The sequence below is a fragment of the Elaeis guineensis genome, chromosome 5, assembly GCF_000442705.2.
Source record: "Elaeis guineensis isolate ETL-2024a chromosome 5, EG11, whole genome shotgun sequence".
Lineage (NCBI taxonomy): Eukaryota > Viridiplantae > Streptophyta > Magnoliopsida > Arecales > Arecaceae > Elaeis > Elaeis guineensis.
In genome coordinates this window covers 5,355,572-5,379,249 of record NC_025997.2, presented here as the reverse complement: position 1 = coordinate 5,379,249, position 23,678 = coordinate 5,355,572, and the positions used below count along the sequence as shown (strand labels likewise).

At 38.2% G+C, this 23,678-nt stretch overlaps 2 protein-coding genes across 2 annotated transcripts; both read right to left on the bottom strand.

The window, feature by feature from the left end:
• Positions 1-1,005: 1,005 nt before the first annotated feature.
• Positions 1,006-5,210, bottom strand: LOC105044628 (uncharacterized). Its single transcript, XM_073257244.1, has 6 exons — positions 4,696-5,210; positions 3,659-4,535; positions 3,369-3,567; positions 3,006-3,188; positions 2,407-2,783; positions 1,006-1,588 (listed from the first exon to the last, which is right to left on the bottom strand). The coding sequence occupies exons 1-6, from the start codon at positions 4,941-4,943 to the stop codon at positions 1,448-1,450; spliced, it is 2,025 nt and encodes a 674-aa protein (XP_073113345.1). The 5' UTR covers positions 4,944-5,210; the 3' UTR covers positions 1,006-1,447.
• Positions 5,211-11,195: 5,985 nt separating this feature from the next.
• On the bottom strand, positions 11,196-22,109 carry LOC105044630 (importin subunit alpha-2). Its single transcript, XM_010922593.4, has 11 exons — positions 21,905-22,109; positions 21,106-21,325; positions 19,515-19,668; positions 18,244-18,346; positions 16,399-16,583; positions 14,577-14,656; positions 13,423-13,582; positions 12,553-12,634; positions 12,422-12,480; positions 12,034-12,339; positions 11,196-11,565 (listed from the first exon to the last, which is right to left on the bottom strand). The coding sequence occupies exons 1-11, from the start codon at positions 21,960-21,962 to the stop codon at positions 11,401-11,403; spliced, it is 1,572 nt and encodes a 523-aa protein (XP_010920895.2). The 5' UTR covers positions 21,963-22,109; the 3' UTR covers positions 11,196-11,400.
• Positions 22,110-23,678: the final 1,569 nt, after the last annotated feature.

Here is a 23,678-nt window from a genome sequence, read left to right as displayed (position 1 = left end):
CAAGCGTATCAACTACGGCCCAAGAGCTGCAAGCCTATAAGTTACAGTATACACAGATCAAAGCGGACAATACTTTTTACTGAAATGAGCCCTCTATCCATATGAATCCTCGGGGTTTTGCACTACCGTGGAGTGTGGCAAATATTAGTGGCAGGCACTGATCCCAAGGTATCCACATTGTCCAGTTTAGCAGATTTAGCCTCTTGAATGCACTATGCCTTTGAAACTAGAGCCCATAGACATTTGTGGCATATTATCAGCAGCGTGATAAACACTTGGCCATAGAAGCTGACTTTGTATAAACTTGAACAAAGAACATTGAATGATTAGATGACTCTCTCTCTCTCTCTCATGCGCACACAAAAAAAAAGAAGAAAAAAATCTGATTCACATTTGATAATCACTGTGATTTTACTATTTCAATGAATAAGTTAATTGAAAATCAATGCTAGCTTTAACAAACATCCTGCCCTTGAAAAAACTGCTTTCTAAGAAAACTTTAAACACTTGTTCAATATTTTATAAATTAGAGATCAAAGTGAAACCATATAAACCGAAAACAAATTTTCGATGCTACTTTTTTTAGAATTTCTTCTTTTTTATTTTTGAGAACAAAAGAAAAAAGACCCACCTGCACAATAATTAGTCAAGATCAAAATTTTGCGGATACACAATCCCATAAGTGAATCTAAAGCATCTATTTTCCAAGTGGTGTGACTACTAGGGCAAGCCCAAATTCACTCCTTAATTTACCTAAGAACCATAAATGTCTCTTTAATTTGCAATGCAACAGGGAGGCCTATTTACAACGGGGACTCGCCTGCATGAACTGCATATGCCATAGCATTGGTTCTAGTGCTACACAAAATTATAAATATACTCATATTATGTTTCTTGGTATTTTAATATGGCACACCACAAAAAAACATGGAACCAAAGGCCCGTTGGCAATCCAGTAGCTGTATGGTATTGATGGATGACAAATCCACCACAAAATCCACCATGAAAAGCAAATTTGATGGCTTTCTGAAGTTCATAATCCAAGAACTGATCACAGGAATATGGATTTTACTACATTCAACTAACTAATGCTGACAACATTTTGCGGGAATTGTCCTATGTAAGCATGCATTTTGTTTCCTCACCCTTCAGAATCTCAGCACTCAACAGCAAAACTCCAAGGTCAGACAAACTGCATCTTGCTGAAATATGAAATATAACCAGCAAACTAAGCAAGTAGTTGTACATTCAGAAGACTAGGGCCCATGGCATAATAACAGGAGGGTGACAACCAGCAAAGTAGACCTTTGAAAATGGCGAGATGATGCCTGGCAAATTAGACCCTTGAAACCATGGTTCAAATCCATTTACACCTACTAATACTAAAAAATCAACTTGCTGGAAAAAGAAACAAGTTTTACAAACAGCTAGTACCTTAAAAAGGCCTTCAGCTTTCTCCAACAGAATCAAGAATGGGAAGGATATTAAAAGCTGAAGAACCAAGATGAACTCCTCTCACAACACCTCCATAGCCTTGCTTAATTTTGTGACAAAGGAGCAAAATAGCATCCCATAATGCAGTTCTTCCCTGAAAAAATGGAAAAAAGAAAAAGGAAGCAGACCTACCGTGAGTATATATGATACTGAAGTCACCAATTACAGATTTTTGTCTACTGCTTGCATTTGAAAGGTTATTGTTTATAAATCAGTCGTACATGCAAACTGCTTAATGAAACTGCAGCTCTGAAAGTCATTAAAAAACTAATTAGAACAACTGAAGCACAAACAGGTTCATTACAAGTTTCAAATAGATATCCTTGAAAGATTAAATATTGTCCCAAGAAACAGACCCAGTGATTAAGTGGGAGCACAAGATGATGGTCTGTAGAGGTTCCCCTTTTTTGTATTTTGATCAATAACTGAGGAAACCTGTGAATGAATGAAAATCACCCAATCCCAGGATAAGCTGATAGAGATAGAGACCAACAATCCCCTGAAAAGTTATCATGGTGCCTGGTGCAGCATTCTTTAAACAAATTTACTAGCACATGAAGAAACCTTTGCCTAATCAACAAGTTAGCATGAACTGAAGCAAGGTGTCAAGGAATGTGTCAGCTTATATTTACAGGTCTTCTAAGCCTGTCACTAGCTATGCACTGACTGGATGTGTTGCCAACTAAGTTCATATTTCTGCCACTTATAAACAAATTGATGTGCTTCAAAATAGTACTTCAAATGGATAGAAAGGGTAATCATTAAAACAATTTGCCACAAAAAAGAATAAACAATAGACAACTTAAAACAAAGAATGCGCAGTTGATGTTGATGCAAGTGTTACAAAGAGATATTTATTGAAAGTTTATTAGATAACAGTAAATGATTAAATCCACAAAAAACTGCTTTTACCTGAAGAGAGAATTGCAGCTTCTTATCCCAATATAAAGCAAAAATTGGGGGACTTTGCTTCCCAACTGCTAATATACAAGCTCCTGGGTGAATGACAGCTGGAACGCCAGATATGACAGCCACGTACTTCTCAGGAAACCTTTCTTTTGGAGGGAGAACTCCCAGGAATAAGGGATTCTTGCTAGACTGTGCACCAGAGTAGGAGGTAGGATCAACATGCAACATCCATTTGGGATGCTCCAAGAAAGCACAGAATAAGTACAACAGCAGATGAGAGTCAGTTGGTAGCTCGCCCGCCCACTTTTTGTCTGCTTTATCATAACCATGTCCATTCCCTGTATAGTCATAGTTCTTCAAGCATGTTCCTTCAGCAAGCTCTGTGACATGGCAGCAAATATATGCACAGTATTACTGCTGAATTCCAAGTTCTCAGTAAATAATTTATTTTACCACTAGGCATGCCATGATCATACTCTGGTGATTTAATGTTGTCATAAAGCTACCAACATTTCTTGATATACATATAAACTGTAAACAAGAATAAAGCAATATACCAAAGCATGTTTGCTTTAAATGATGACAAGATGAAATTAATCTACCTCGGACTCTTTGAACTGTGTAATCTGCACGTATGCTGCTCTGAGGCAGCAAGCCTTTAATCAACTCTCCCTTCATCAGCGTGTTAAGCCTCTGGTGTTCAGTGATGGCATCCACACATGCCTGTATGACAGGTAACAGAGGATTCGGTTGTGGCTGTTGTACACCAGCTAACGGTGCCTGCGCTGAAAATAGGAAAGATCCAAAAACAAATGCCTGAATTGACATGTCAAACTTCACCAAATAATATAACCAAATGACTTGCATACTAACTCATTAGTTGAACCAGAGATCAACAAAAAAAAAGAAGAAGAACAATGACCAAGCAACAAAAGACATTGATGAGAAGTAGCAAGGTAACTGACATATTGATTGATCTCTTGCTTGCAGAAGGTTCGCACGTAATTGATGAAGCAGCCCATCCTCATCCAATGTGAATATTGGCTGCCACTCTTTTGCACCCTCAATGGGAGATGCATTGATTGGCACTGTAGCAGGCGGCGTGCCACTTCCAACCTGACTCACTGTAATGGGAGCACCAACACTGGCTGCCGCTTGCATTACCTATAAATATTACAGAAACAAAATCAGCATTGGCAATTGGAAAGGTAAGCAGATTAGCATGTATCCATTTGATTAAAACAAGCACCAAAACCTGAATGTGGCTTGTCTCAATCTTTTCAAGCAACGGATTCACCAGATTCGAAGAAAACCACTGCCTGAGGCGGTCCCGCCACCACTCAATCTGAGGGTAGATACCCAAACTCTCAAATGCCACGATTGCCTCTTCCATCGGCATGGGAGGAGGCAGCTCCCCCTCTCCCTTCTTCGGGGGCGTAGTGTACTTCTGGTGGGAACCAGGGGACATCCTGACAGGCCTCAAGGGTGTGCTCCTCGTGGCACCTGAAGCAGTCGCTGAGGTGGCCACCGACCCAGGGCTTGCAATACCAAAACCCCGAATAGTAGGCGATGGTGTTGCTGCCTTTATCGCCGACTCTGTGATCTTCTCGTCTACATCTGCTAGGAACTTCTCCAGCATTGCCTCCGTCTGTATCCCCTTTGCACTGCCTGAGCCCTGCCGCGACCATGGACTAGCAGGAGAGGCGGTGTACTGTGAAAGTGAGGCGGAGGGTGATATGGGTGACATCGCCAGCTTCTTGCCACCACCGGCGCTTTGTGCATCAGACCCAATTCGGGACGGCCGAGAAGGGGTATAACTCAACGCCGATTTCCGGATGGGGACGAGGGGCTCGGAGGATGGGACGGGCCGGGACTTAGGGGGCTTCTTGACGGGCTCGACACCTACAGCTGCTTCAGTGGGTTTCGGCTTCAAGCCTAAAAGTCCCAGCTGGCGCTCGGTCAGGAGGCTCTTCTGCTCCTTCGGTTTCTTCGAAGGGGATGCAGCTGATGAAGAACGAGCAGCGACAGCCAGGGCATTCTTTGTGTTGCGGAGCGATACTGCCCTAATAAGGGCCGATAGAGTGGCCACGAATACCAGGCCGACCGCAGCTTCCAAGACTTGGTACAGAGTTCTGGGGCGCACATTAAAAGAGTAGGTATTCTTACAAACACTTGGAGAGCAATAGAAAGAAAGAGTAAGAGGAAGAGAACTTACGGGCTGTTCTGAGGGAAATGTGGATGCGCGTCAGGCTCTTGATGAGCTATCCTCCCTGAGGAAAATGGAACAGAAACACCAGTGGCATTATTATGAGAGAGAGAGAGAGAGAGAGGAGGGTGGAGGAAAAACCAAACCTGGAGGTGATGGAGAGAAGGGAGAGGGCGGAGGCGAGGAAGGAGGAGGAGATGAGAAGGAGGGCAGAAGCGGAGGGCTGGAGGCTGCGGGCGGTGAGGGCGGCGGCGAAGTTGGGGTTCTGGTACACACAGAACTTGGCCTTGGGGCGTGGAGAAGGACGAGCAGGGCTCCTGTTCTCGCCCTCCATGCCTTCTCTCTCCGCGGCTGGGGCGGACTCGGGGCTCGGATTGGAGGCGGCGGCGGCGGCAATGTTGTCACTTCACAGTGGGAGGCTCGTAGGATGTAGCTAAAAGAGGGAGGGTCATTCTCGTTCCCATCTCCACCTCCGTTATAGCCGCCCAAATTGGAATTTTAAACGCGCCGTGGCGGGCAGGCCTTCCGTCGGGCTGCTCTGCGGGAATCCGGGCGCGGTCCGGTGCGAAAAGCGGCACTTTTCACTGCAGAACCCATCCATAAACACACGCACACACGTGTGTGTATATATATTATTAATATTATCCGTCCTTATCCATTGACTCCATAATTTTATTTTTTAAAAATATTTTTTACGATAAAAATAATTTTTTATATAAATAAAAAAAATTTAAATCTCTATCGATGTAGAATTTGATGCCATCTTTTCTACGTCACAATATAGTTCTCCGAACAAAAAAAAAATTGTATAAGGACGAGAGGTATCTTATTCTTTAGTTTTACCATAGACTGATGTACGGATGAGAGGAGCCCTACAATTGCAGAATGGTCTCTTGTCTGATACATTACTATTGTAATCAAGAATTCATAATTCGGCACATGAGATATTGTTTACTTCGATCATGGATCATACGATTTTATCTTTTAAAAGTATCTCATCTGAGAAAGATTGTTCCTTCTTATATAAATCAGATTTTTTCTTGACTAGAGGACTATGTTGTGACGTAGAAGAGAGAACATCATTAATTGCATATTGGTTGTGAGTCAAAAAAAACTCTGATTTATATAAAAAGAGACTATCTTTTTCACATAAAATATTTTTTGAAAGATAAAACTATAAGACTCATGGATCAGAATGGATAATAACTCATATATCGAGTCATAAATTTTTGACTGTAATATATATATATATTATATATATATATATATATTATATATATATATATATATATATATATATAATCTAGACAACCAAAGAGTCTGAATTGGACCATCGTGTTGCAGGTGGGGACTCTATATATATATATATATATAACCTAGACAAGCAAAGAGCCTGAGCCGGACCATCGTGTTGCAGGTGGGGACTCTCTCTCTCTCTCTCTCTCTCTCTCTCTCTCTCTCTCTATATATATATATATATATATATATATATATATATATAACCTAGACAAGCAAAGAGCCTGAGTCGGACCATCATATTGCAGGTGGGGACTCTTTTCAGCTATCAATCTAATGAGTTAACAGCACACAATTCAATCAAATGATCCTTGAATGAGATAATTGCCATTTTAACCATTTAAGATTAATATATCAGTATCGCAACCATCTGCTGGCCCCTGTTGCCTTTTCATATTTATCATATACTTTCTTAAGGAAGAAAGGAAGATTTATCGCATACTTTCTCTTGATCCAAGACAATGATCCATCAATCTGTAAGTAGGGATGGCAATGGATAGGATTTGGGTTGGGTAGTATACTACCCATCCCCAAATCCGAACTTAATACCCTATATCCAAACCCTACCGATACCCAATCGGGTAAGAAAAGAGATACCCATCCCCATACCCAACGGGTTCGGGACACCCGTGGGTAATCCATTTCCCATACCCAATCCATACCCGCCCCATACCTAACCCATACCCGTCCATTCTATACAAAAAAAAAAGTAAAATAATTTTATGCATATTATCAATCAAAAATAAATTACCAATTATATATACATACATACATACATACATACGCACATACACACTTCTAACACACACACACATACATACATGCATACATATATGCATGCATACATATACATCATACATATATAATTATATATATAGAGAGAGAGAGATCATATATATGTGTGTGTATATGTATATGTATGTATATATATATATATATGTGTGTGTGTGTATATGTATATGTATATTATATATATGTATATATATATATATATATATATATTGATATGTATATATATATATATTATATGTATATATATATATATTTGGATATGGGTTCGAGTATTATCCATACCCATAGGTTCGGATCGGGTTCGGATAGAAAATAGCACTACCCATACCCTACCCATACCCGTACTATAGTTTTCGGGTTTTACCCAAACCGAATCCAAACCCAGTCAAATCTATTTTTCGGGTTTGATCGAGTTCGGTAGGATGTATACCCATCGGATCGGATTAATTTTGCATCCCTATCTGTAAGACACATATCGTTGGTCTGAGCACATTATAGCTTATGCTATGCCTACATGTGTGCGTTAGCCCGTGAGCTGACATATTATTACGTGGCTGGCCGTGCGTAGGCATCCTCACGGGGGCCATTCGTGGTCCAATCATGACCCGGTCATATTAAGCATGTAAGATTATGCACATGCATGGGCACAGGCTTTTTCGCACCCAAAAAATATAGGTGTCATTATCTTTTCATCGTGTCCAACTTGTCTTCCAAGTGGATCTATACGTATATAATTTTATGCACATGTACATGCATTGATTTTTTTTTTTTTGGTAAAACATGCATTGAATATTTTGCCCCAACAACGTAGCTTTCATTGTCTCTTTCATCGTGTCCAACTTGTTCTCCAAGTGGAGCTATAATATGGAAGAAAATATGTTTATATGCTATAATTATTCTCTTTAATATTCGATAGACTATTGGTAATGATGAATTTATTAATGTGATTGAAGATTCTTAGTGATCCCTGATGCCATTAGCCCAATGGTATTGATACTATCACATTGCAAGGGCTTTAGTAAAAGGCCTGTTAATTCTAGGACAAAGGATATAGAATTTGGATGTTATCCATCATAGTTTTTATAGGAGAATTAGCAAATAAAATATTAGCTATTTGAATTTGGGATAGAGATAATTTTGATAGATTGGGATGAGGTCAACCATCTACTTGACAATTAAGGTATCTGATTTTATAAACTTTTATCTCTCAGCCAATTATGTTGTTCATTGGATTTGCAAGACATGTGTTCATTACGGAATTGCTTTTTAATGTCGAAAGTGGTTTGACGATGCTTATCATATCGAAATATATTGCATCATCGAAGATTTTGCATACCAAGTCATATAATTTATGTTAATATGCGGAGGAATTTGCATTTTATCTTTTACTTTAATGCCGCGTAGCAACTCAACATTAGAGACTAGCCTCATTTGAGCATTTTTCTATTATCTCGGCTATTTCCATTGATGACTTTTTTCATTATATTAGAGAGATCCTCTAGCAAAGATGAAAAATTTGAACCAAATTAATGTGCTATATTGTCCATTGGATTTGGATGTTGAGAAATGACCCTTTTCTTTGAGTATGAAGCTAAGTGCAAGACTATTTTGTTAAAAGCATTTATCTTAATTAAAAAGTTTGCACAAATGTCATATTCAAAAAAAAGAGGAAAACTATGGCACTTATTGTGCAATTTCTGCATCTCCACATATATTTTATTTCTCTTGGGAGCTACCATCTTTTACTTTCTTAAATTCATTTTTTAGTGGCAGTATACCATAAAGAGAAGTTCTTTTGGTGGAGCAAGTTTTGTAATAAAAGGTGCAAATAAACCCTTATATAAACCTGCTGGAGGTGTTAAATGTATAATATTTTATTTCTATGGCAAAATTATGTATAACTTGAGAAGGATTGATTTTGCTAGGCATATCTATTTAGAGGAGGGTTCTTTGATAGTTATTAGATGACTTTTATATTCATCTTTTACTACTTCCAGACTCCATCCACTTTTATATGATTGTTGGCGAATGGTCCAGACTCCATCCACTTTTATATGATTGTTGGCGAATGGTCCAGACTCCATCCACTTTTATATGATTGTTGGCGAATGGGTGCATACCTTATTTCCTGCTGAGATCTCATATATTATATTTATAAGAAAGCCAATAATATCATAGATTGGATGGTAAGTTATGTAGCTAATTATGCCGGACTGTTATTTGGGATTCTTCTATATGTCCCTTTTCTTAATTTTTAAATATTTTATTTTCTGACCCCGGTGGACATCTTTATATTCATGTTATTTAAAAAAAAACCACTGTAGGTGACGCAAGTATTGTGACATCACAGAGTAGAAAAGACATCATATGATATGAACCCACTTTGGCAGGGTCTGGAAGCATTATTGGCAGCACCCAGCGTCTAATGTCCACATATCATGATGCTAAACAGAGGAGTGAGCAGGCTGTTCGCCTCCACTCGCCAAAATCCGAATCCTCCGTCCCAGAAACTCAACCAGGAGGAAGTTTAAAGCATATACACGTCAAGACAAGTTTCCCTCGCAGGAGAGATGATGCCGTGGCCGCCGATGGCTCCACCCAACCGGACGACGGCATCATCTTCCCGGCGAAGGTAACCTGGCCGAAGGCGCAGTATACACCCACTCTTCATGGTCATTACACTTCGCTCTCCTCCAAAATTCTGCTTCTTAGACTGCTATAACTGCTAGCTGCTGTGTTTTAGTTTCTCTTCAAAGTTTTGAAGCGGAGTCTTGTTCGAAACTGTTAACGTTCAAGGCTGACCAGCCATTAGGACTTTTGAAAAAGTTTTCCCAGTCGTTAGGATTGATGGATTGTTTCTGTTGTTTCCTGTTCGGATCTCCCTGCTTCTTTAGATGTTTATGTTAGCCAGTTCCTGATTTGTAGCTGGGTTTAAGTTACTCATCCAGCTGTTCATGAGTTTTCCATTTTTTTTTTTTTGGGGGGGGGGGGAATTTATCGTTGTCCCGTGGCTTATTTAAAGAATGACAAGGTATGCTCAAGTTATTTCCTGGCACCAGTGTGTTCTTATTGCAGGTCCTGCTTCCCTCCAAGCATCCGGAGTACTAGTCCTATTTTTCTTCTTTACCTAGTTTCTTTTCTTTTCTTTTTTTTTTTTAATGGCAACCTACTAAGATAGGGAAAATCTACAACATCCAGCCAGCCCGTGCAAGAAAGACGAGCCTGTCTGCAGTACGCAGCATCAGATCATTTCACTCGATTCACTTCATGCCACGGGTTAAGGCTCAAGGACGCATTAGCAGTGGTAGTTAGCCGCCTGTAATTGTAACATGTAAACACGTAGGTTTTATATCCTAGTATGCCTGTATCGTTAATGTTGAATTAATATTACTTAAATAAACAAATATATATATATATATATACATAAATCATCATAGCATTATTTTGTCATGATAAGCCGTTCAAGGTTTTTTTCCCCTTTTTGGTGGTAAATAACTTCCGTCATGGCAATTCTATGTTTCGCACTTTGACACGAAACATTATAGACATTTAGTCGGCTCACCTTTTTATCAGAGATTCAGTGCATGGTAAATTTGTGGAAAGGGAGGCGAGAAACCATCCCCTAAATCTAAAATTACAATCAGCAGAAGCTAAACTTATATTCCCCGTATTCTATAAGATTTATAAAGCTAGCCCCATATCCAGGCCAGGATGCTAGATGTTCGCCAAAAACCAATTGGAGAATCTAACAATCATGATATGCTTTAGAGTCGTATAGTTTGCAGCGGGTTTGTGCTGTATCTTTCGCACAGACAAATGATTATATTCTTTCGCACAGACAAATGATTATATTCTTTCGCGAGTCCGACCGGCCGATGGTGTTTGGCACTTTCAAATCGGTGCGAAGTGCTGACCAGAAGCGATGAGAGAAGCGGAGATTCCTTTGATGGCATCATCCGGTCTTATCGCGCTAATTCCGTGGAGAGGAGAGAAGACGTGCAACCGCTTCACCCTGCGCCGTGCCCCAGACCTTCGACAGGCATGTGATCCCATCCACGTGGAGAGAGGAGAGAAGAAACCCATCCGATAGCCCTCCTCTATCCTCGTCAGCTGGCCACTTTCCACCCCGAGAGGGTTGGTGGAAGGTGTCGTGCCTCTCCTCTCCACTCCACAGAGCGATCGCCATCAGATCTGTTGAACTCTTCACACCGATCTCAAAGCACCGAGTGCCATCAGATGGTCAGGCTCACAAAAGAAGATTAATCATTCTACAGCCCGAATCAGTCTGCAACTTGCCTGGGATTGGCCGGGCGTTGGATATCATCCAATCAATCATCATGCGTATGACTCAGGCAATTGACCTATTTATGGACCACCAGGGAAACGAATGAACCTGGAATTGTAATGGGTGGCATAAATAGCTTAGGATCACATGGTAACTCCATAAAGTAGTTATCTACTCTGCATGACTCCTAATTTGGAGTCTCATTTGAAAAAAAAAAAAAAAAAAAATTGATAGATACAACTGGTCTGTACACCATCATGCCATCTCATACATCACACAGCACGTTTTGATTCATACAAACATGTTTTAAACATCAAACAGTTGCAATACAGAGCCAGATGGATGAAGGTCCTTTGGCACATCCGTTGCAGGTCCAAAACAAGTAGAACCCATGTCAGAGTTGGTCGTGCAGGTGTTGTTATTCATCAACCCCATAGTCCTCACCGAAATATTTATCTACCAATCCATTTGCCATGTTTCTCATTTCCTCGTTCTCATGAAACTGGAACCTTTCCATCGCATCGATTCCATCCTCCCTCTCAACCAGCTTGGGGCCTTCTCCATTGGGCATCCCCCTCAAGACCTACAAGCATATGTGCAAAAATTAATATCCTCCATCCACACGACTGGATTGAAATCACATACTCCCCCATCGGTTTGAATGGAAATTCAGGCAACTAATGATTAGAAGATTTTCCACAAAAAGTGTTTGGCATAACAGTTGATGTAGACTCGCATTTTTTTGTTCCAGTAGAATTCAAAAACCAAATGTTATTTTGCTTTGCTAGGTTCTTTTTTTAAAGAAAAATAGATTTCCTAGGACATATTAAGACCACAACACTATGAGACAAGTGGAAAAACATCATAGCAGTTTAAACAATGCAGTGAAATACTTATACTAACCTACGCATCGTAAAATAATACTCCTATCACATAAAAACATCCATGAAACAGAAGGAGCAGGCAAAACAAGTGGGACACTGCATCCTAAAATTATCACTGTAATAAACAAACATAAGGCAGAGAAAATAGGGAAGTGAATTTTGCTGACCAGTTCCAAGAATTGAAGTCCCAGCTTCGCACTCTCTATATCAGCAGACCTGACCAGATTTATAAACCCTGGAAGGCATCCATGGTTCACAAGTGTGACCAAGTGCCGCAGAATTATGCTTGGCTGTCCAGCACCTTTAGCTGGGGCAACACAAAGATTTCCTAGAACGTATGCTACTTCTTTTCTTATGTCGAATGGTGCACTTAATAGAAGATGCATCAATAAAGGTGTGGCCTCACTAGAGAATATCAACTCCTTGTGTTCAAATGATCCTGCTGCTATGTTAGATAGGACCCATGCAGCCTCCTGCATCAGTGAGTTTAGAACTTCTATGAGAAAACAGTTATGTGCCTTTCATATTAAAAGTTGACCAATAACAACGTGGTACCTTCTTTAAAACTCGATGCTCACTTTTCAAACACTTCACCAAACCTGATAAGACTTGATCTGAAAACTATAATCAGTCAGTACTCATGAAGAATGAAATTCACATCCAAGCAAGAAAAGTTTCAGAGCAACCTGTGATATCATGTCCAACAATTAGGACAGCATCAGTAATGTAACTGTCACCAGCTACAAGATTACCTAAACTACGAAGTACCTGTATGAATAGAACAATCATCTATCAGTATGGAACCCTGAGAAATTTTACTATCTGAATGCTAACCTTAATGACCATGACTGAAAACATGGAACTTTTGGCATGCGAAACCCTCTTATGATGACTCACAACTCAAAAATGTATATGACTCATGGTTCCAGTGTAGATCCCCCATGGCCCATACATATACAGATGCAAACAAGCAGAATATACACATGTACGCATCACAGATAGCCATATATTTACGTATTGGTATAGTAATGAAAGTTCAATTGAAGAACCTGTTTAGGGGAATTGAACCAGAGCCTTACAAATGAAAATTACAAGATGGATAGCATTTTAATTTGGAATTGATAGTTTTTTATGATCCACCACATTTAAATTGACAAGAAATCAAAAATAAAATATGTGGACAAAAAGAACTAAGGTAGTCAATATAAGTGGAAAATGCAATACATAATTTGCACAACTAATGTAAAATGGGTTTGACATGGTTATCTTTTCTTCTAGATAAGACCAACCACCAATGCATATGCTTCAAAGGTAAATAGCTAGGTACAATGAGCACTTAAAAATTAAAGATCATTATCGACACCATATGCATCTATGATTCAACATCTAGGAGGATGTTTTAAGGTTCAGATGGCAAAATAAGATTATTATATACAAGACTGTCATATATCAGGAAGACAGATTCCAGGAAGAAGGAACAATAAAACTGAATCTTCCTAACAAGCAAGTAAATAATCTGTATGGCAGAAACTCAGTTTCATAAGAGTGGTTGCTACCGGAATGAGCAACTGCAAACTCTCTGATGCTGCTAATCTTCCAGCTAAAAGTTGAATGACATGAATGACATCACTTTTTACCAGCAGACTGACAGCGGTTTCTGAGAGTGCTGAAAGATAAACCACTACCCATGCCACTTCAGTAGCCAACTCATCATCCCTAAGTACAATTCAACAAATAATCATTAGCTCACTGTTATGTGACTCAACTAGGTAATATTGACATGAAAAAACATGCATAAAATTGTAAGCATGAAATTAAATAACTTGGTTAGACAATGTACAAACAGCAATAGGCCTTCATTTTTAAACAATTTAAATGTATAATACATATAAAAAAGCCAATCTTTTGTGAGAAAGAACAAGCACTTGAGGGATCATCACATACAGTCAGAATGCATGGGGTGACTGCATCTCTGATTATTTCAGAGACCAACTTGAAAAGTATTGTGAAACTAACATCACTTTTCTTTGATGGTTATCAGATCATATATGTGATAATATTGCTCGTAAGGCATAAATCATCATATAGATTGTGGCTTAACATGTTATTTCAGTATATGCAAGAACACACTAGGTTAGGGAAACTCAGTAAAGTTCCTAGGTACCTAACTCATTGAAAACAAGTCATTTGAGAATCTTCAATATGAAAATGTAAAATATCACAAGGCAATTAATATTGTACTTTATGCTTATAAATATGCAGATTAACAGATGGAACTTCAACCATCACATGATAAATAAACTCCAACATCTACCATGCTTGTTCAAATAAACACAGACCAAACTGTTGTAGTTATATTAACTTTGTCATGGAGCTTTTTATTTTGGATTTGAAAACATAAAAAGCTTTTTGAGTGGGAAGACAGTTTGCATTTTGTACGATCCCTAAAGAGCTCTTAGAAATTGGATGAAGCGTGTAATGCAGGGCAGAGTGCATGACCATATGCCCCTGCCTATTCCCAAGACTGGATGATGATAAATGGATATTTGTTTCATATCCATCAAGAAATCAATCTATAGAGCAGAAATAGATTATATTAGTACATTAAAACAGGTTGTTGTTACCTTGACTTTTACGAAGATTACTAACAAAATATGTGGTTATGTAATAAAGTGAGAAGAGATAACAATAAACCAAGCAAAAAACCTACGATTTTTTCAAGTGCCGTATGATTGCATCTAGCACCCCATCAATTCTTATTAATGATGTTGCAGCCTTAGGATCAGGTCCCTGAACATAAACATAAGAGTAATCAAAGGCATTGAAGACGATGAAATTATTCATTAACATAATGTTTCAAACACTAGGCCTATTCAACGTTTTACATATAAATGCATTTGAAACGGAATTATTATTAGTACTTACAACCTGGGAAGAGCCCCAAAAGGAGTAAAAGATATCAAATACAAACCTTCATATGAAACAAGATCAAATAGAAGAAATCAACAATAGCTTTTAGTATGTTAATGGATCCCATTATGTGAAGAGAATAGGTCTCTAGTTGATTCAGGAATATAAAACAGGGTATTTTTGGATTACAGATTGGCATGCCATTGTGAGAAGTTGTTTACAGGTTATATCCTTTGTAGATGAAAAATTAGTGCACTTGTATCCTTTTCCATCAGTTAGTTTCTCACAAGCTGCAAATTGCCTCATTGTAAAAGTAACCGATGCTTACACTTTCAAGCAAGCATCCAGTGCGATGATTTATAATTTTACCCGATCACCACAATGACAATGCTCATGAAGAACCTAATTTGCAGCAACATCAATCAGCAGCCTTAAGTGTGAATCTGGTAAATTTTATATGCATATAATGGAACATGCAGCAACAACTAGTGATGCTTATATAAAGCAAATACACAAAAATATCTCTAGGTATACCTCAAGGAGTCTAACACTAAAGAATAAGAGTATTTTATCATCCTCCATTTTCACAAAACTAGTTCCAGACACAGACGTAATGGAAAATGCAAACCAGATTATACATTCCAATTGAGACTAATGCATTATATATTAGGACAGATGTAAAAATAAACTAAAGATAAAACAACACAAGTTTACATACTAGTTAACAGTAGATTGCCTGCTTGAAGTGACATGTTAGTGTACATGCATGACAAACTTAACATAAGAAATCCAGTCAAGATAAATTTTCTAGAGTCAAAGGAGTAGTACTACTATAGCTGAACAAATAAGAAACATCTGATTCATACTGAAACAGAGAAAGCCATAATGTGTTCACAGCTTTAATCCTCGTAGATATACTTCATTCTTCTAGAAATGGTCATTTACCTCATATGTTAGCTTATTGGTTTCAGGAAAATGATCAACCCGACTTACAATGAACACAAGGAAGACAGCTAAACATGGTACAATGGGCATAGGAATGGTACTGCTTGAAGATTACATGTAACACTTTAGTATTTAGAAAATACCCAGAAATATGCATTGACATCCCATTGTAAAACTAGCACAGCAAAAATTGCCATGCTACATTCCAGAATCAATATTTATATTGCTTCTTATCCATGTGACTAAACGTTACCATGTGGAGAATGAATGAAAGTATACCTATATCACATTTTAAACTAGATGCCCAAAATAGATTGCATTCGACAAAGAGAACAAATAAATTGTTTGCAAAGCAATATAATAAGCATCAAATTGTTTTGCTCTCTGATTACTAACAAAAGCATATAAATCAAGGTATAAACTATAAAGTAGGTATGGTGTGGTATCATACTGATTCAAGGTATGCCTTCATGTGCCAGTACAGCAAAAATGAACATACCACACAATGTCTCAATAAAGTACCAGCACAGGGTGTGCTGATATCAGTACCTTATCAATACGGACTGGTACTTATCAGCACGGACTTGTACTCACCACTACCTAAATCCTAGACACAGATTTTTGTGACTAGAAATATTAGTGAAATTCCCTAAACTTCCAGTGAAAAAGATCATGACCTTAATGAGATTTGATAGTGCCCAAGCAGCGGTCCTTGTTGTAGAAGCCTTATTCGACAGCATCAAACGTGCGAGAGGTAACAAAGCTCCTTGTGAAAGCAAAACATTTCTCAACTCCTCCCCTTCACCAGCAACATTTCCCAAGGCCCATGCACACTGCTCAGCAACAGAAACAGAACTCTTCTCTACCAGATATTCACAAGTTAGTGAAAAGCTATTGGATGGTACAAATAAGCAAAAAGTAGTTTCGCTTCCTACTAACAAAGAATAAGTTACAGGCCTTTACTGGCCAATAATCCCATTGTTGAAATTATGTGATGAAATAACAGGTGTAAGCATGACTTTTTCATACAAAGATGGGATCCCTCTAAGCCTAAAATTTAAAATTGGTCAGGGGTGAAAATTGGCTGGATCGGGTTTAACTGCAGCATGACAAGAGCAGATTCCTGGCACATCTATGTTCTGCTTTTAGGATTCAAATCCATCCAGCTTGTATATCAAGTTATTTCATTTTTCAGGTTCTGGTAGCATTTGTTTCATTTAAGGTCAGGGTAGTTAGGCCTTAAACCTATCAGTTATAAGACCATTCATGCCAAGTTAAACCCACCATTTGAGTTAGATTCAAGATCCAACTGCATTGATGTCCATATCTACAAGCCGGATAGCAGGTTGAAAGGAAACCAATAGGAGAACTCTAAAGATGGATGGACTTGTCCTTACAATTTTGCAATTAGTGATTTATAACACATGCACGACACAAGCACACAGAAGACTTTCATTGAAGACTCAAGCCAAAGCCATCTCCTCCCAAGCTTTACCACTCCCATTAAACAAATTTGAACATTATCTCCCCTTGGGTAGGTGTGAGGACCGTGTGGGGGTATATCTAGTCCCACATTAGCTATTCACTGAAAAAATCTTCGAGACTTATACAGGACTAAGGCATCCAAATAATACCTTCCAACTAGCCTTTTTGGACGAGGTCCTAACTCCTAAGTTGTTACAAATGGTACCATAGCCAAGTTCAGCCCATAGCCTATGTGCATTAAAGGATACTGCAGCATGAGTTCATTGGGCTGACGATGGATTAATCTTGGTGTTTATGAATGGATTCATGGATTTAGACTCTTAGCTTGGCGAGGACACTAGCGGGGAGTATGTGAAGACTCATAGCGTGTATTTAGTCCCACATCGGCTATTCGCTAAAAAAATCTTAGGTACTTATACAAGAGTAAGGAATCCAAATAATATCTTTCGGGTAGCCTTTTTGGATGAGATCTTGGGTCGTTACAATACATCTCCGACTCTCCATCTTATAAGAGGTAGCAGCCTAACAATTTATATATGAAAAATTCAGCGAACTAGATTTAAAGAAGATGATATAAGGGAAATCAAAAGTTTGTGTGATAATGAAAATTGGATCAAGTTGGCATAATGCTTTAAGCCATGGTTAGCAAAATCCAATACTCAAGGATACCACTAATAGCTAAAAGACCCTTCCATAAATGCGAGTTTAACCCTCCAAGTGGAGGTACATACTTGGCAAAAGGCTCACTAAAGGAGAGTGACTATAACAAAAATATCAGTACGCATTTAAGTAGTATTAAGTCTTGTAATTTATAGGAAGTGGGAGCAGAGTTTTTCACTTTACTAATTTAATGAAACTGAAATCTCAAAGAACCAATTGTTCCCAAAATGAATGACATGAATTTTTTTAAAAAAATAAATTTCAATATGGAAACTGATGTGCATATCCATGGTGAAAAAATGGTTAAACATTTATGAAAACCTATAAAACAGGAGCCAAATCTATTATGTTTGGAACTCCTCAAAAGGATAACCAACCTCCAAGGTGAGCTATAAGCAAAGGCAATGCAGGCAATAACGACCTTGTTTCTTCTGGTTCCCCAGCTGCAATATTAGTAAGGCACCAAGCAGCCTCAAGCAACTGTAAAATGATTAGAAAGATAATTGTAACCATAAGTAATTGAAAGTTATATTGTTGTAGATTAATATAAACCACAATAAGAACTAAGAAACTAATAAATCTTGGCAAGTCAACTTATGTCTCAACCAACTAGAGTCATTCTCTAAGTATAGCAGGTAAGATTTCAATTTAACCCATCAAGCTTTGAAAAGGAATTGTGACTTAGCCGAGCCCAACTGTTCCATCATAACTGAGAACTCAGAGAGTCAATAGAACTTATTCAAGTAACCTTTCCCTTTTATAATCAAATAACATTATTCATCCAGTCAGTTAGAGCAGATATTTTTCCAGCTAAGGCAATTCAAGATGACTTTAAAAATATTGGATAAAGCTAATAATTTTCTGAATACATTTAATAAGATAAATATATGGGTGGCTATGCAGTTCCCTTTTAATGTAAAATATCTAAGCATTTATAATAAATTGAAGGATCTTAGAGTTTATAATAAATTGAAGGAATCAGCCACTTCATTCATTGGACTGGAAAAAGGTAACATGAAGCAAATCAAAATGTTTTATCTCCAAAGAGATCATGGCATGGTGCCATGTATGTAATATAGTGATAAAGTACTCTATTGTTCATTGTTTTGAATCTATGAAAGTTCCTTTAATTAAATAGGTTTGAATGGCCAAATGTTTCTTAGATCATCAATGAAAATAAGAAAAATATATTGTCCTTGTGATGGTTTACTAAAAACCATTTGCTTTGACAGCAAGTAGTTCAGTTAACATACCATATGAAAATAAATCCATAGGTTTTTATCTATTTGTATTCCTTCCTTTTTAAGAAGAATATTGTTTAGTTAATTTTATTGATTTTATCATTTATTTTGTAATTGCTTAGCTACTAGTTACGTCTGTTCATATCATTTGTTTTGATGATACAAAATTCACCCTAGTGATCAAGTTGGCTCATCCAAAGATAGTTAGGAGAAGGCAAGTCAAATCTGAACGGCAAGTGATGAGCTTCTTAATCTAGTTCTAGTGAACAAATACCCACAGCAAAAAGAGGGTTAGTTTATTTTCAGTTACTGTCATTCATCGGGTAGAAATTAGCATGACGCCCTTAAATCCTTGCATGTATTATTAGTTCCAAGTAGCTAGTAGAAATTTACTAGAATATGTGGACCTGTTCATCCGCTGATCCAAAAGATAGGCATTGCACTAGGACAGGAATAGCTCCAGCTTGGAGGGCTGCTTCAACAGGAGGTACTTCAGACTTTGATAACAAGCGTCTCAAGGCACGAAGTATCTCTATCTTCTTCTGTGTCGCCCCTTTGCCACTAGAAATTTCAACTCAAAAGACATCAACATCAAGCAAGTTGAGAAAATAATTTACAAAATAATTACAAGATGATGATTAACTGCAATTATGATAGATGTGGAGACCACATGCAGATTATAGCCTCAGATGCATATATGTATAACAATTTCTTCTTGTTTGCAATCCAATCCATAGCAGCACCTAGGTAAATTTTCATTTGATAAAATGAATAAGAGGGACAGGTGGGATACCTAAAAACTGTTTAGATGAATAAATCCCTTTTCTTAGTTGTCCATGATATTTTTTAGTGGTACAAGAAGAACTCAGACTAAATGTACTAGTGTCTCCTGGACCATCATCTATCTGTTTTCTTTTTTTTTCTTCCTTCCATTAAGCAATAAGCACCCACCCTTCCTTTCTTTGAAAGCAAATAAAAGAATAAAAGAAAATGAGGTAAAAAAGTATTTAAGCTCTAAAACTTAACCTGGTATATTTTCAAGTCACAAGAACACAGTATATGCAATTTTCTGATTAAAAAATATCACTGAATGGTTCTTAATTTCTTATGAAATAAAATATCAACTTATTGTTTTCAAAGCTGGTCCCATGTGCATTGTTTCATAATATTCAACATATATATAAGCTACTTGAACATTTTGAGATTGACATATAGATTAGATCCTAAACAGGTAATTTGGAGAGTTTGTTTTAGATACCATGGTGTTTAATCCTTGTTGTCTCAACATGGAATATCCATTGAAGAATAATATAGATCTTGAACTCTAAATGTTAATCCACTGCCTCATCCAAGTCATTTCATACATGTTGTCATCTAAAAAATCAATATACAATGATATCTAAAAGAAGGATTTTTTCCCCCCAAAGAATCACTTCATATCATAAGTTTTAAGGGGCAGAAAGCCTGATATTGGTGAATTCTGGGCACCACTTAATGTAACTAGTGGTAGATGAAATATATGTACGAGTCATTTCACATGCCCAAAATATCAACGCATCCAACATGGAAAAACACAAGAACCTCATGTCATTTTTTGAGGAAAAATGGAGGAAGTGAGACACTTTCCCCTATTTTATTGAATGAAGAAGAAAGAGTTATTAAGGAGCTGGATTGTAAAGTATGGATGGTTGTCAGAACTCAGAAATACATGAAGGGGATTAAGGAGGGGCCAATCTCAAGCTGCTACAAAAGGGTCATCGAGTATTAGAATGAGACTGGATAAGCACTCAATAGATTCCTGTTGCTGTCTATGGTTTTACTAGAATAAAACTTCATATATTCAAGATGAACAAAGGCAACCTCCAATGGTTGAAAGAAAAATCACATACAAGAGTTACTCCAGCTCTGCTCAAAACAAGATATTCATTGTTGAAAGAGAATTCACATCCAAGCAGCTTACAAAATCTTTATCATCTTGATGGGGGAGAGAAGACATACTGGTACGACAAAGCAGACTTTAAATCTTCTACAGTTTGAGAAGTTTGGGAATCCAACACTGCCTTCTCTTCATCAACAAGCATATCACCCTCCAGTAAAACTTCACTATCATCAACAACTGCAACCCGACACAGGCGCTTTGTGCGTATTAACGCTTCTCTTCTTTCCTTTCCCACTGCAATGGCATGTTGCCGCCGCCGTTGTGCAGCAGTATTGTGCACTGATATACAATTTTTTTATGTTATCTCCATATAAAAAGAATACAACAAATCATAGGGAAAAAAAATTGCAGATTGACGGCAAAATAAACATTAATACAACAACAAACAAAGCTTAAAAATTCGTTAACAAAAAAAGGTGATGCCTTAAGTCTTCTTTCATAACGCGAGAAGAGCATTGGTGATCTGGAAAACAGAATTTTATTCTAATGCTGGGCACTGGAAGGCAGGGAAAAGAAGTGGAGATATTGATTATAAGCAGAGAAAGCATGGGATTTTAAATTTTCCCTGACACCCAGCTCGAAAAGCTCTCTATTTCGGATAGATTGACACGACAAACATAAGCTTTCCATCGGAGACTTCTTGATCAACTTGTTTAGTGTGGTTTGCCCTGCCAATTTAGAACCGAACTATATATTCACGCTCGCTAATCTATTTTACCATCACATTATAGGGTTTTTGGGAGAGGAGAAGTTGAATCCACCAGGGAAGGTTCTTTTGATTGGGATCAAAATTCATTAGGGTTTCAAAGGCAGATGACCGTAAAAGCGAATGAACCATTCAAGAAAGAAATAGAGAACCTGAGGACTTGATGGAATCTCGCCGCTGGGAAGGAGGTGAAACCCCTTCGTCCGCCATTGTTTTACCCTTTCCTGTTCGATCTTTTGGAGAAGAGCAAAACGGTCCGAGAGTGGAGCTTGGTTCTTTTATTAACGAGTATTGCGGCCACTGAACCGCCGCCAGAGGCTACTAGAATGACTACGGAGTGGGCTGTCGCTCTTGGACGGGCGGCCGTGGCAACGGAGGAAGGAAGAAAAAGCGCCGTTCCGACAGAAAGCTTAGCTGCGGATGTCCTCATAATTATCTCTATGCAGATTTTCTTTCTTCATCGATAGTTCATGCACCCGCGCGCAGGGGAGCATCCTGACAATAATCGATGCGGCTACCACCCTTTCACTTTGACATCCAGAATACGGACGTCCACATACTTTATCTCTATGCGGCAAATTCCAACCGCATAAAAAAGTTATGCGGTCGGCATATTATTTTATGTGGATTTACATCCGCATGAGAATTTTATACATGCGTCCCCCAACCGGACAAGAGACCAGGCTTGCGTGGGTCCATAGAATGGCTGACGTTACGATGGATTCCAAGGCGTGCATGGTGGGGTCTGCTCGCCGGCCACTGCCGTCGGCTTCTCCCGATGGATGAACAGCGTGCAGATGCAGCCATAGCAGGCGGTTTTGATGAGAAAACAGCTCAAACATAGCCCTATTTGCGCAGTCTCCATGCAAAAAGAAGGGGCGAAGTGCTGAAATAAAACATTCAAGCACCTCAAGGATTATTGTTTTACCAAAGCGAAGAAAACAAGATACCAAGGAGAAAGTTCATGCAGAACAGCGTATCAAAATTCCAGGCATATGTGGTTGCATCACTCATAAATTTTTTTCTACCAAAAACCTTACTTGGAAAAACATCTATCACTAAGTAGTCAAATACTCAAGGATCATAGTTCTAGCTCCATCCCATAAATGAAGCTCCATCATAGACCTTGGCCCTTCCTAGTCCGCGTAGACTTTTGAGTCTAAATGGTTGAATGGAACCTTAGTGAGGGTCATTGGTCCTTAATTTGTTTTTTAGGTAAAACATGAGTCTTTCATTAATGTCGTCTCAACGTTGAGCTTTTTGATCATAACTTACCCATCAACTACGAAAAAAAGGAAAATCCGAGTAATAGAGCACAACAATCTCGGGCTTGGTGTTCAAGAGAGAGCGTATTGATACCCTTTCGATAATTAAGTTCATGACTTTGAGATGACATGATGATGATAAGAGAAAAAGGAAGAGCTGAAGGCAAACGGTAAGGTAGAGCAAATCTAATAAGATGGCTTGATGCGTTGGACTTCATTTTGATGTTCTATCAGGTGGCGCATGGGGAAAAAGGCAGCAAATGAACTAAGGAACGAAAAATGGAAAAGGAGACTAGCCATAGAGTAGATTTTCTTTCACACGTATTTAAATATCCAATAATGTTATAATGTTTATTTTGGAAGGACATGTTAGGGGATCTAACCAGAAGATTTCTAAATTTAATGCCTCGTATAATAATCCATGAACCGAGACCAAAAATGAAGTCTCTTTTTCTTACCCACATAACACATTCAAAATCCTGGGATACATTGTTTGTGAACATTCTTTTTATAAATTAAACTTTAAATACACATAAGAATTTTAAGATTTGATACCTTACATGGTTATATGAATCTAAATCAAGGAATTGAATTTTGAATCACTCCCTCGTTATAAAAACCTAGATCTCATGTTGATGCATTTAGCTTAAATTCTTTCCAT

Bases quoted from the DNA above. Each gene is read 5' to 3' on its own strand.
- LOC105044628 (XM_073257244.1), bottom strand. From the start codon at position 4,943: ATGGAGGGCGAGAACAGGAGCCCTGCTCGTCCTTCTCCACGCCCCAAG. The intron at 3,189-3,368 runs GTCAGTTACCTT...TCCTATTTTCAG, and splicing joins AGCAAGAGATCAATCAATAT to CGCAGGCACCGTTAGCTGGT. The intron at 1,589-2,406 runs GTAAAAGCAGTT...CCATTTTTTCAG, and splicing joins AGCTGCAATTCTCTCTTCAG to GGAAGAACTGCATTATGGGA.
- LOC105044630 (XM_010922593.4), bottom strand. From the start codon at position 21,962: ATGGCGGACGAAGGGGTTTCACCTCCTTCCCAGCGGCGAGATTCCATC. The intron at 12,340-12,421 runs GTACCACGTTGT...TCACTGATGCAG, and splicing joins AGCATCGAGTTTTAAAGAAG to GAGGCTGCATGGGTCCTATC. The intron at 11,566-12,033 runs GTCAGCAAAATT...ATATGCTTGTAG, and splicing joins GACTTCAATTCTTGGAACTG to GTCTTGAGGGGGATGCCCAA.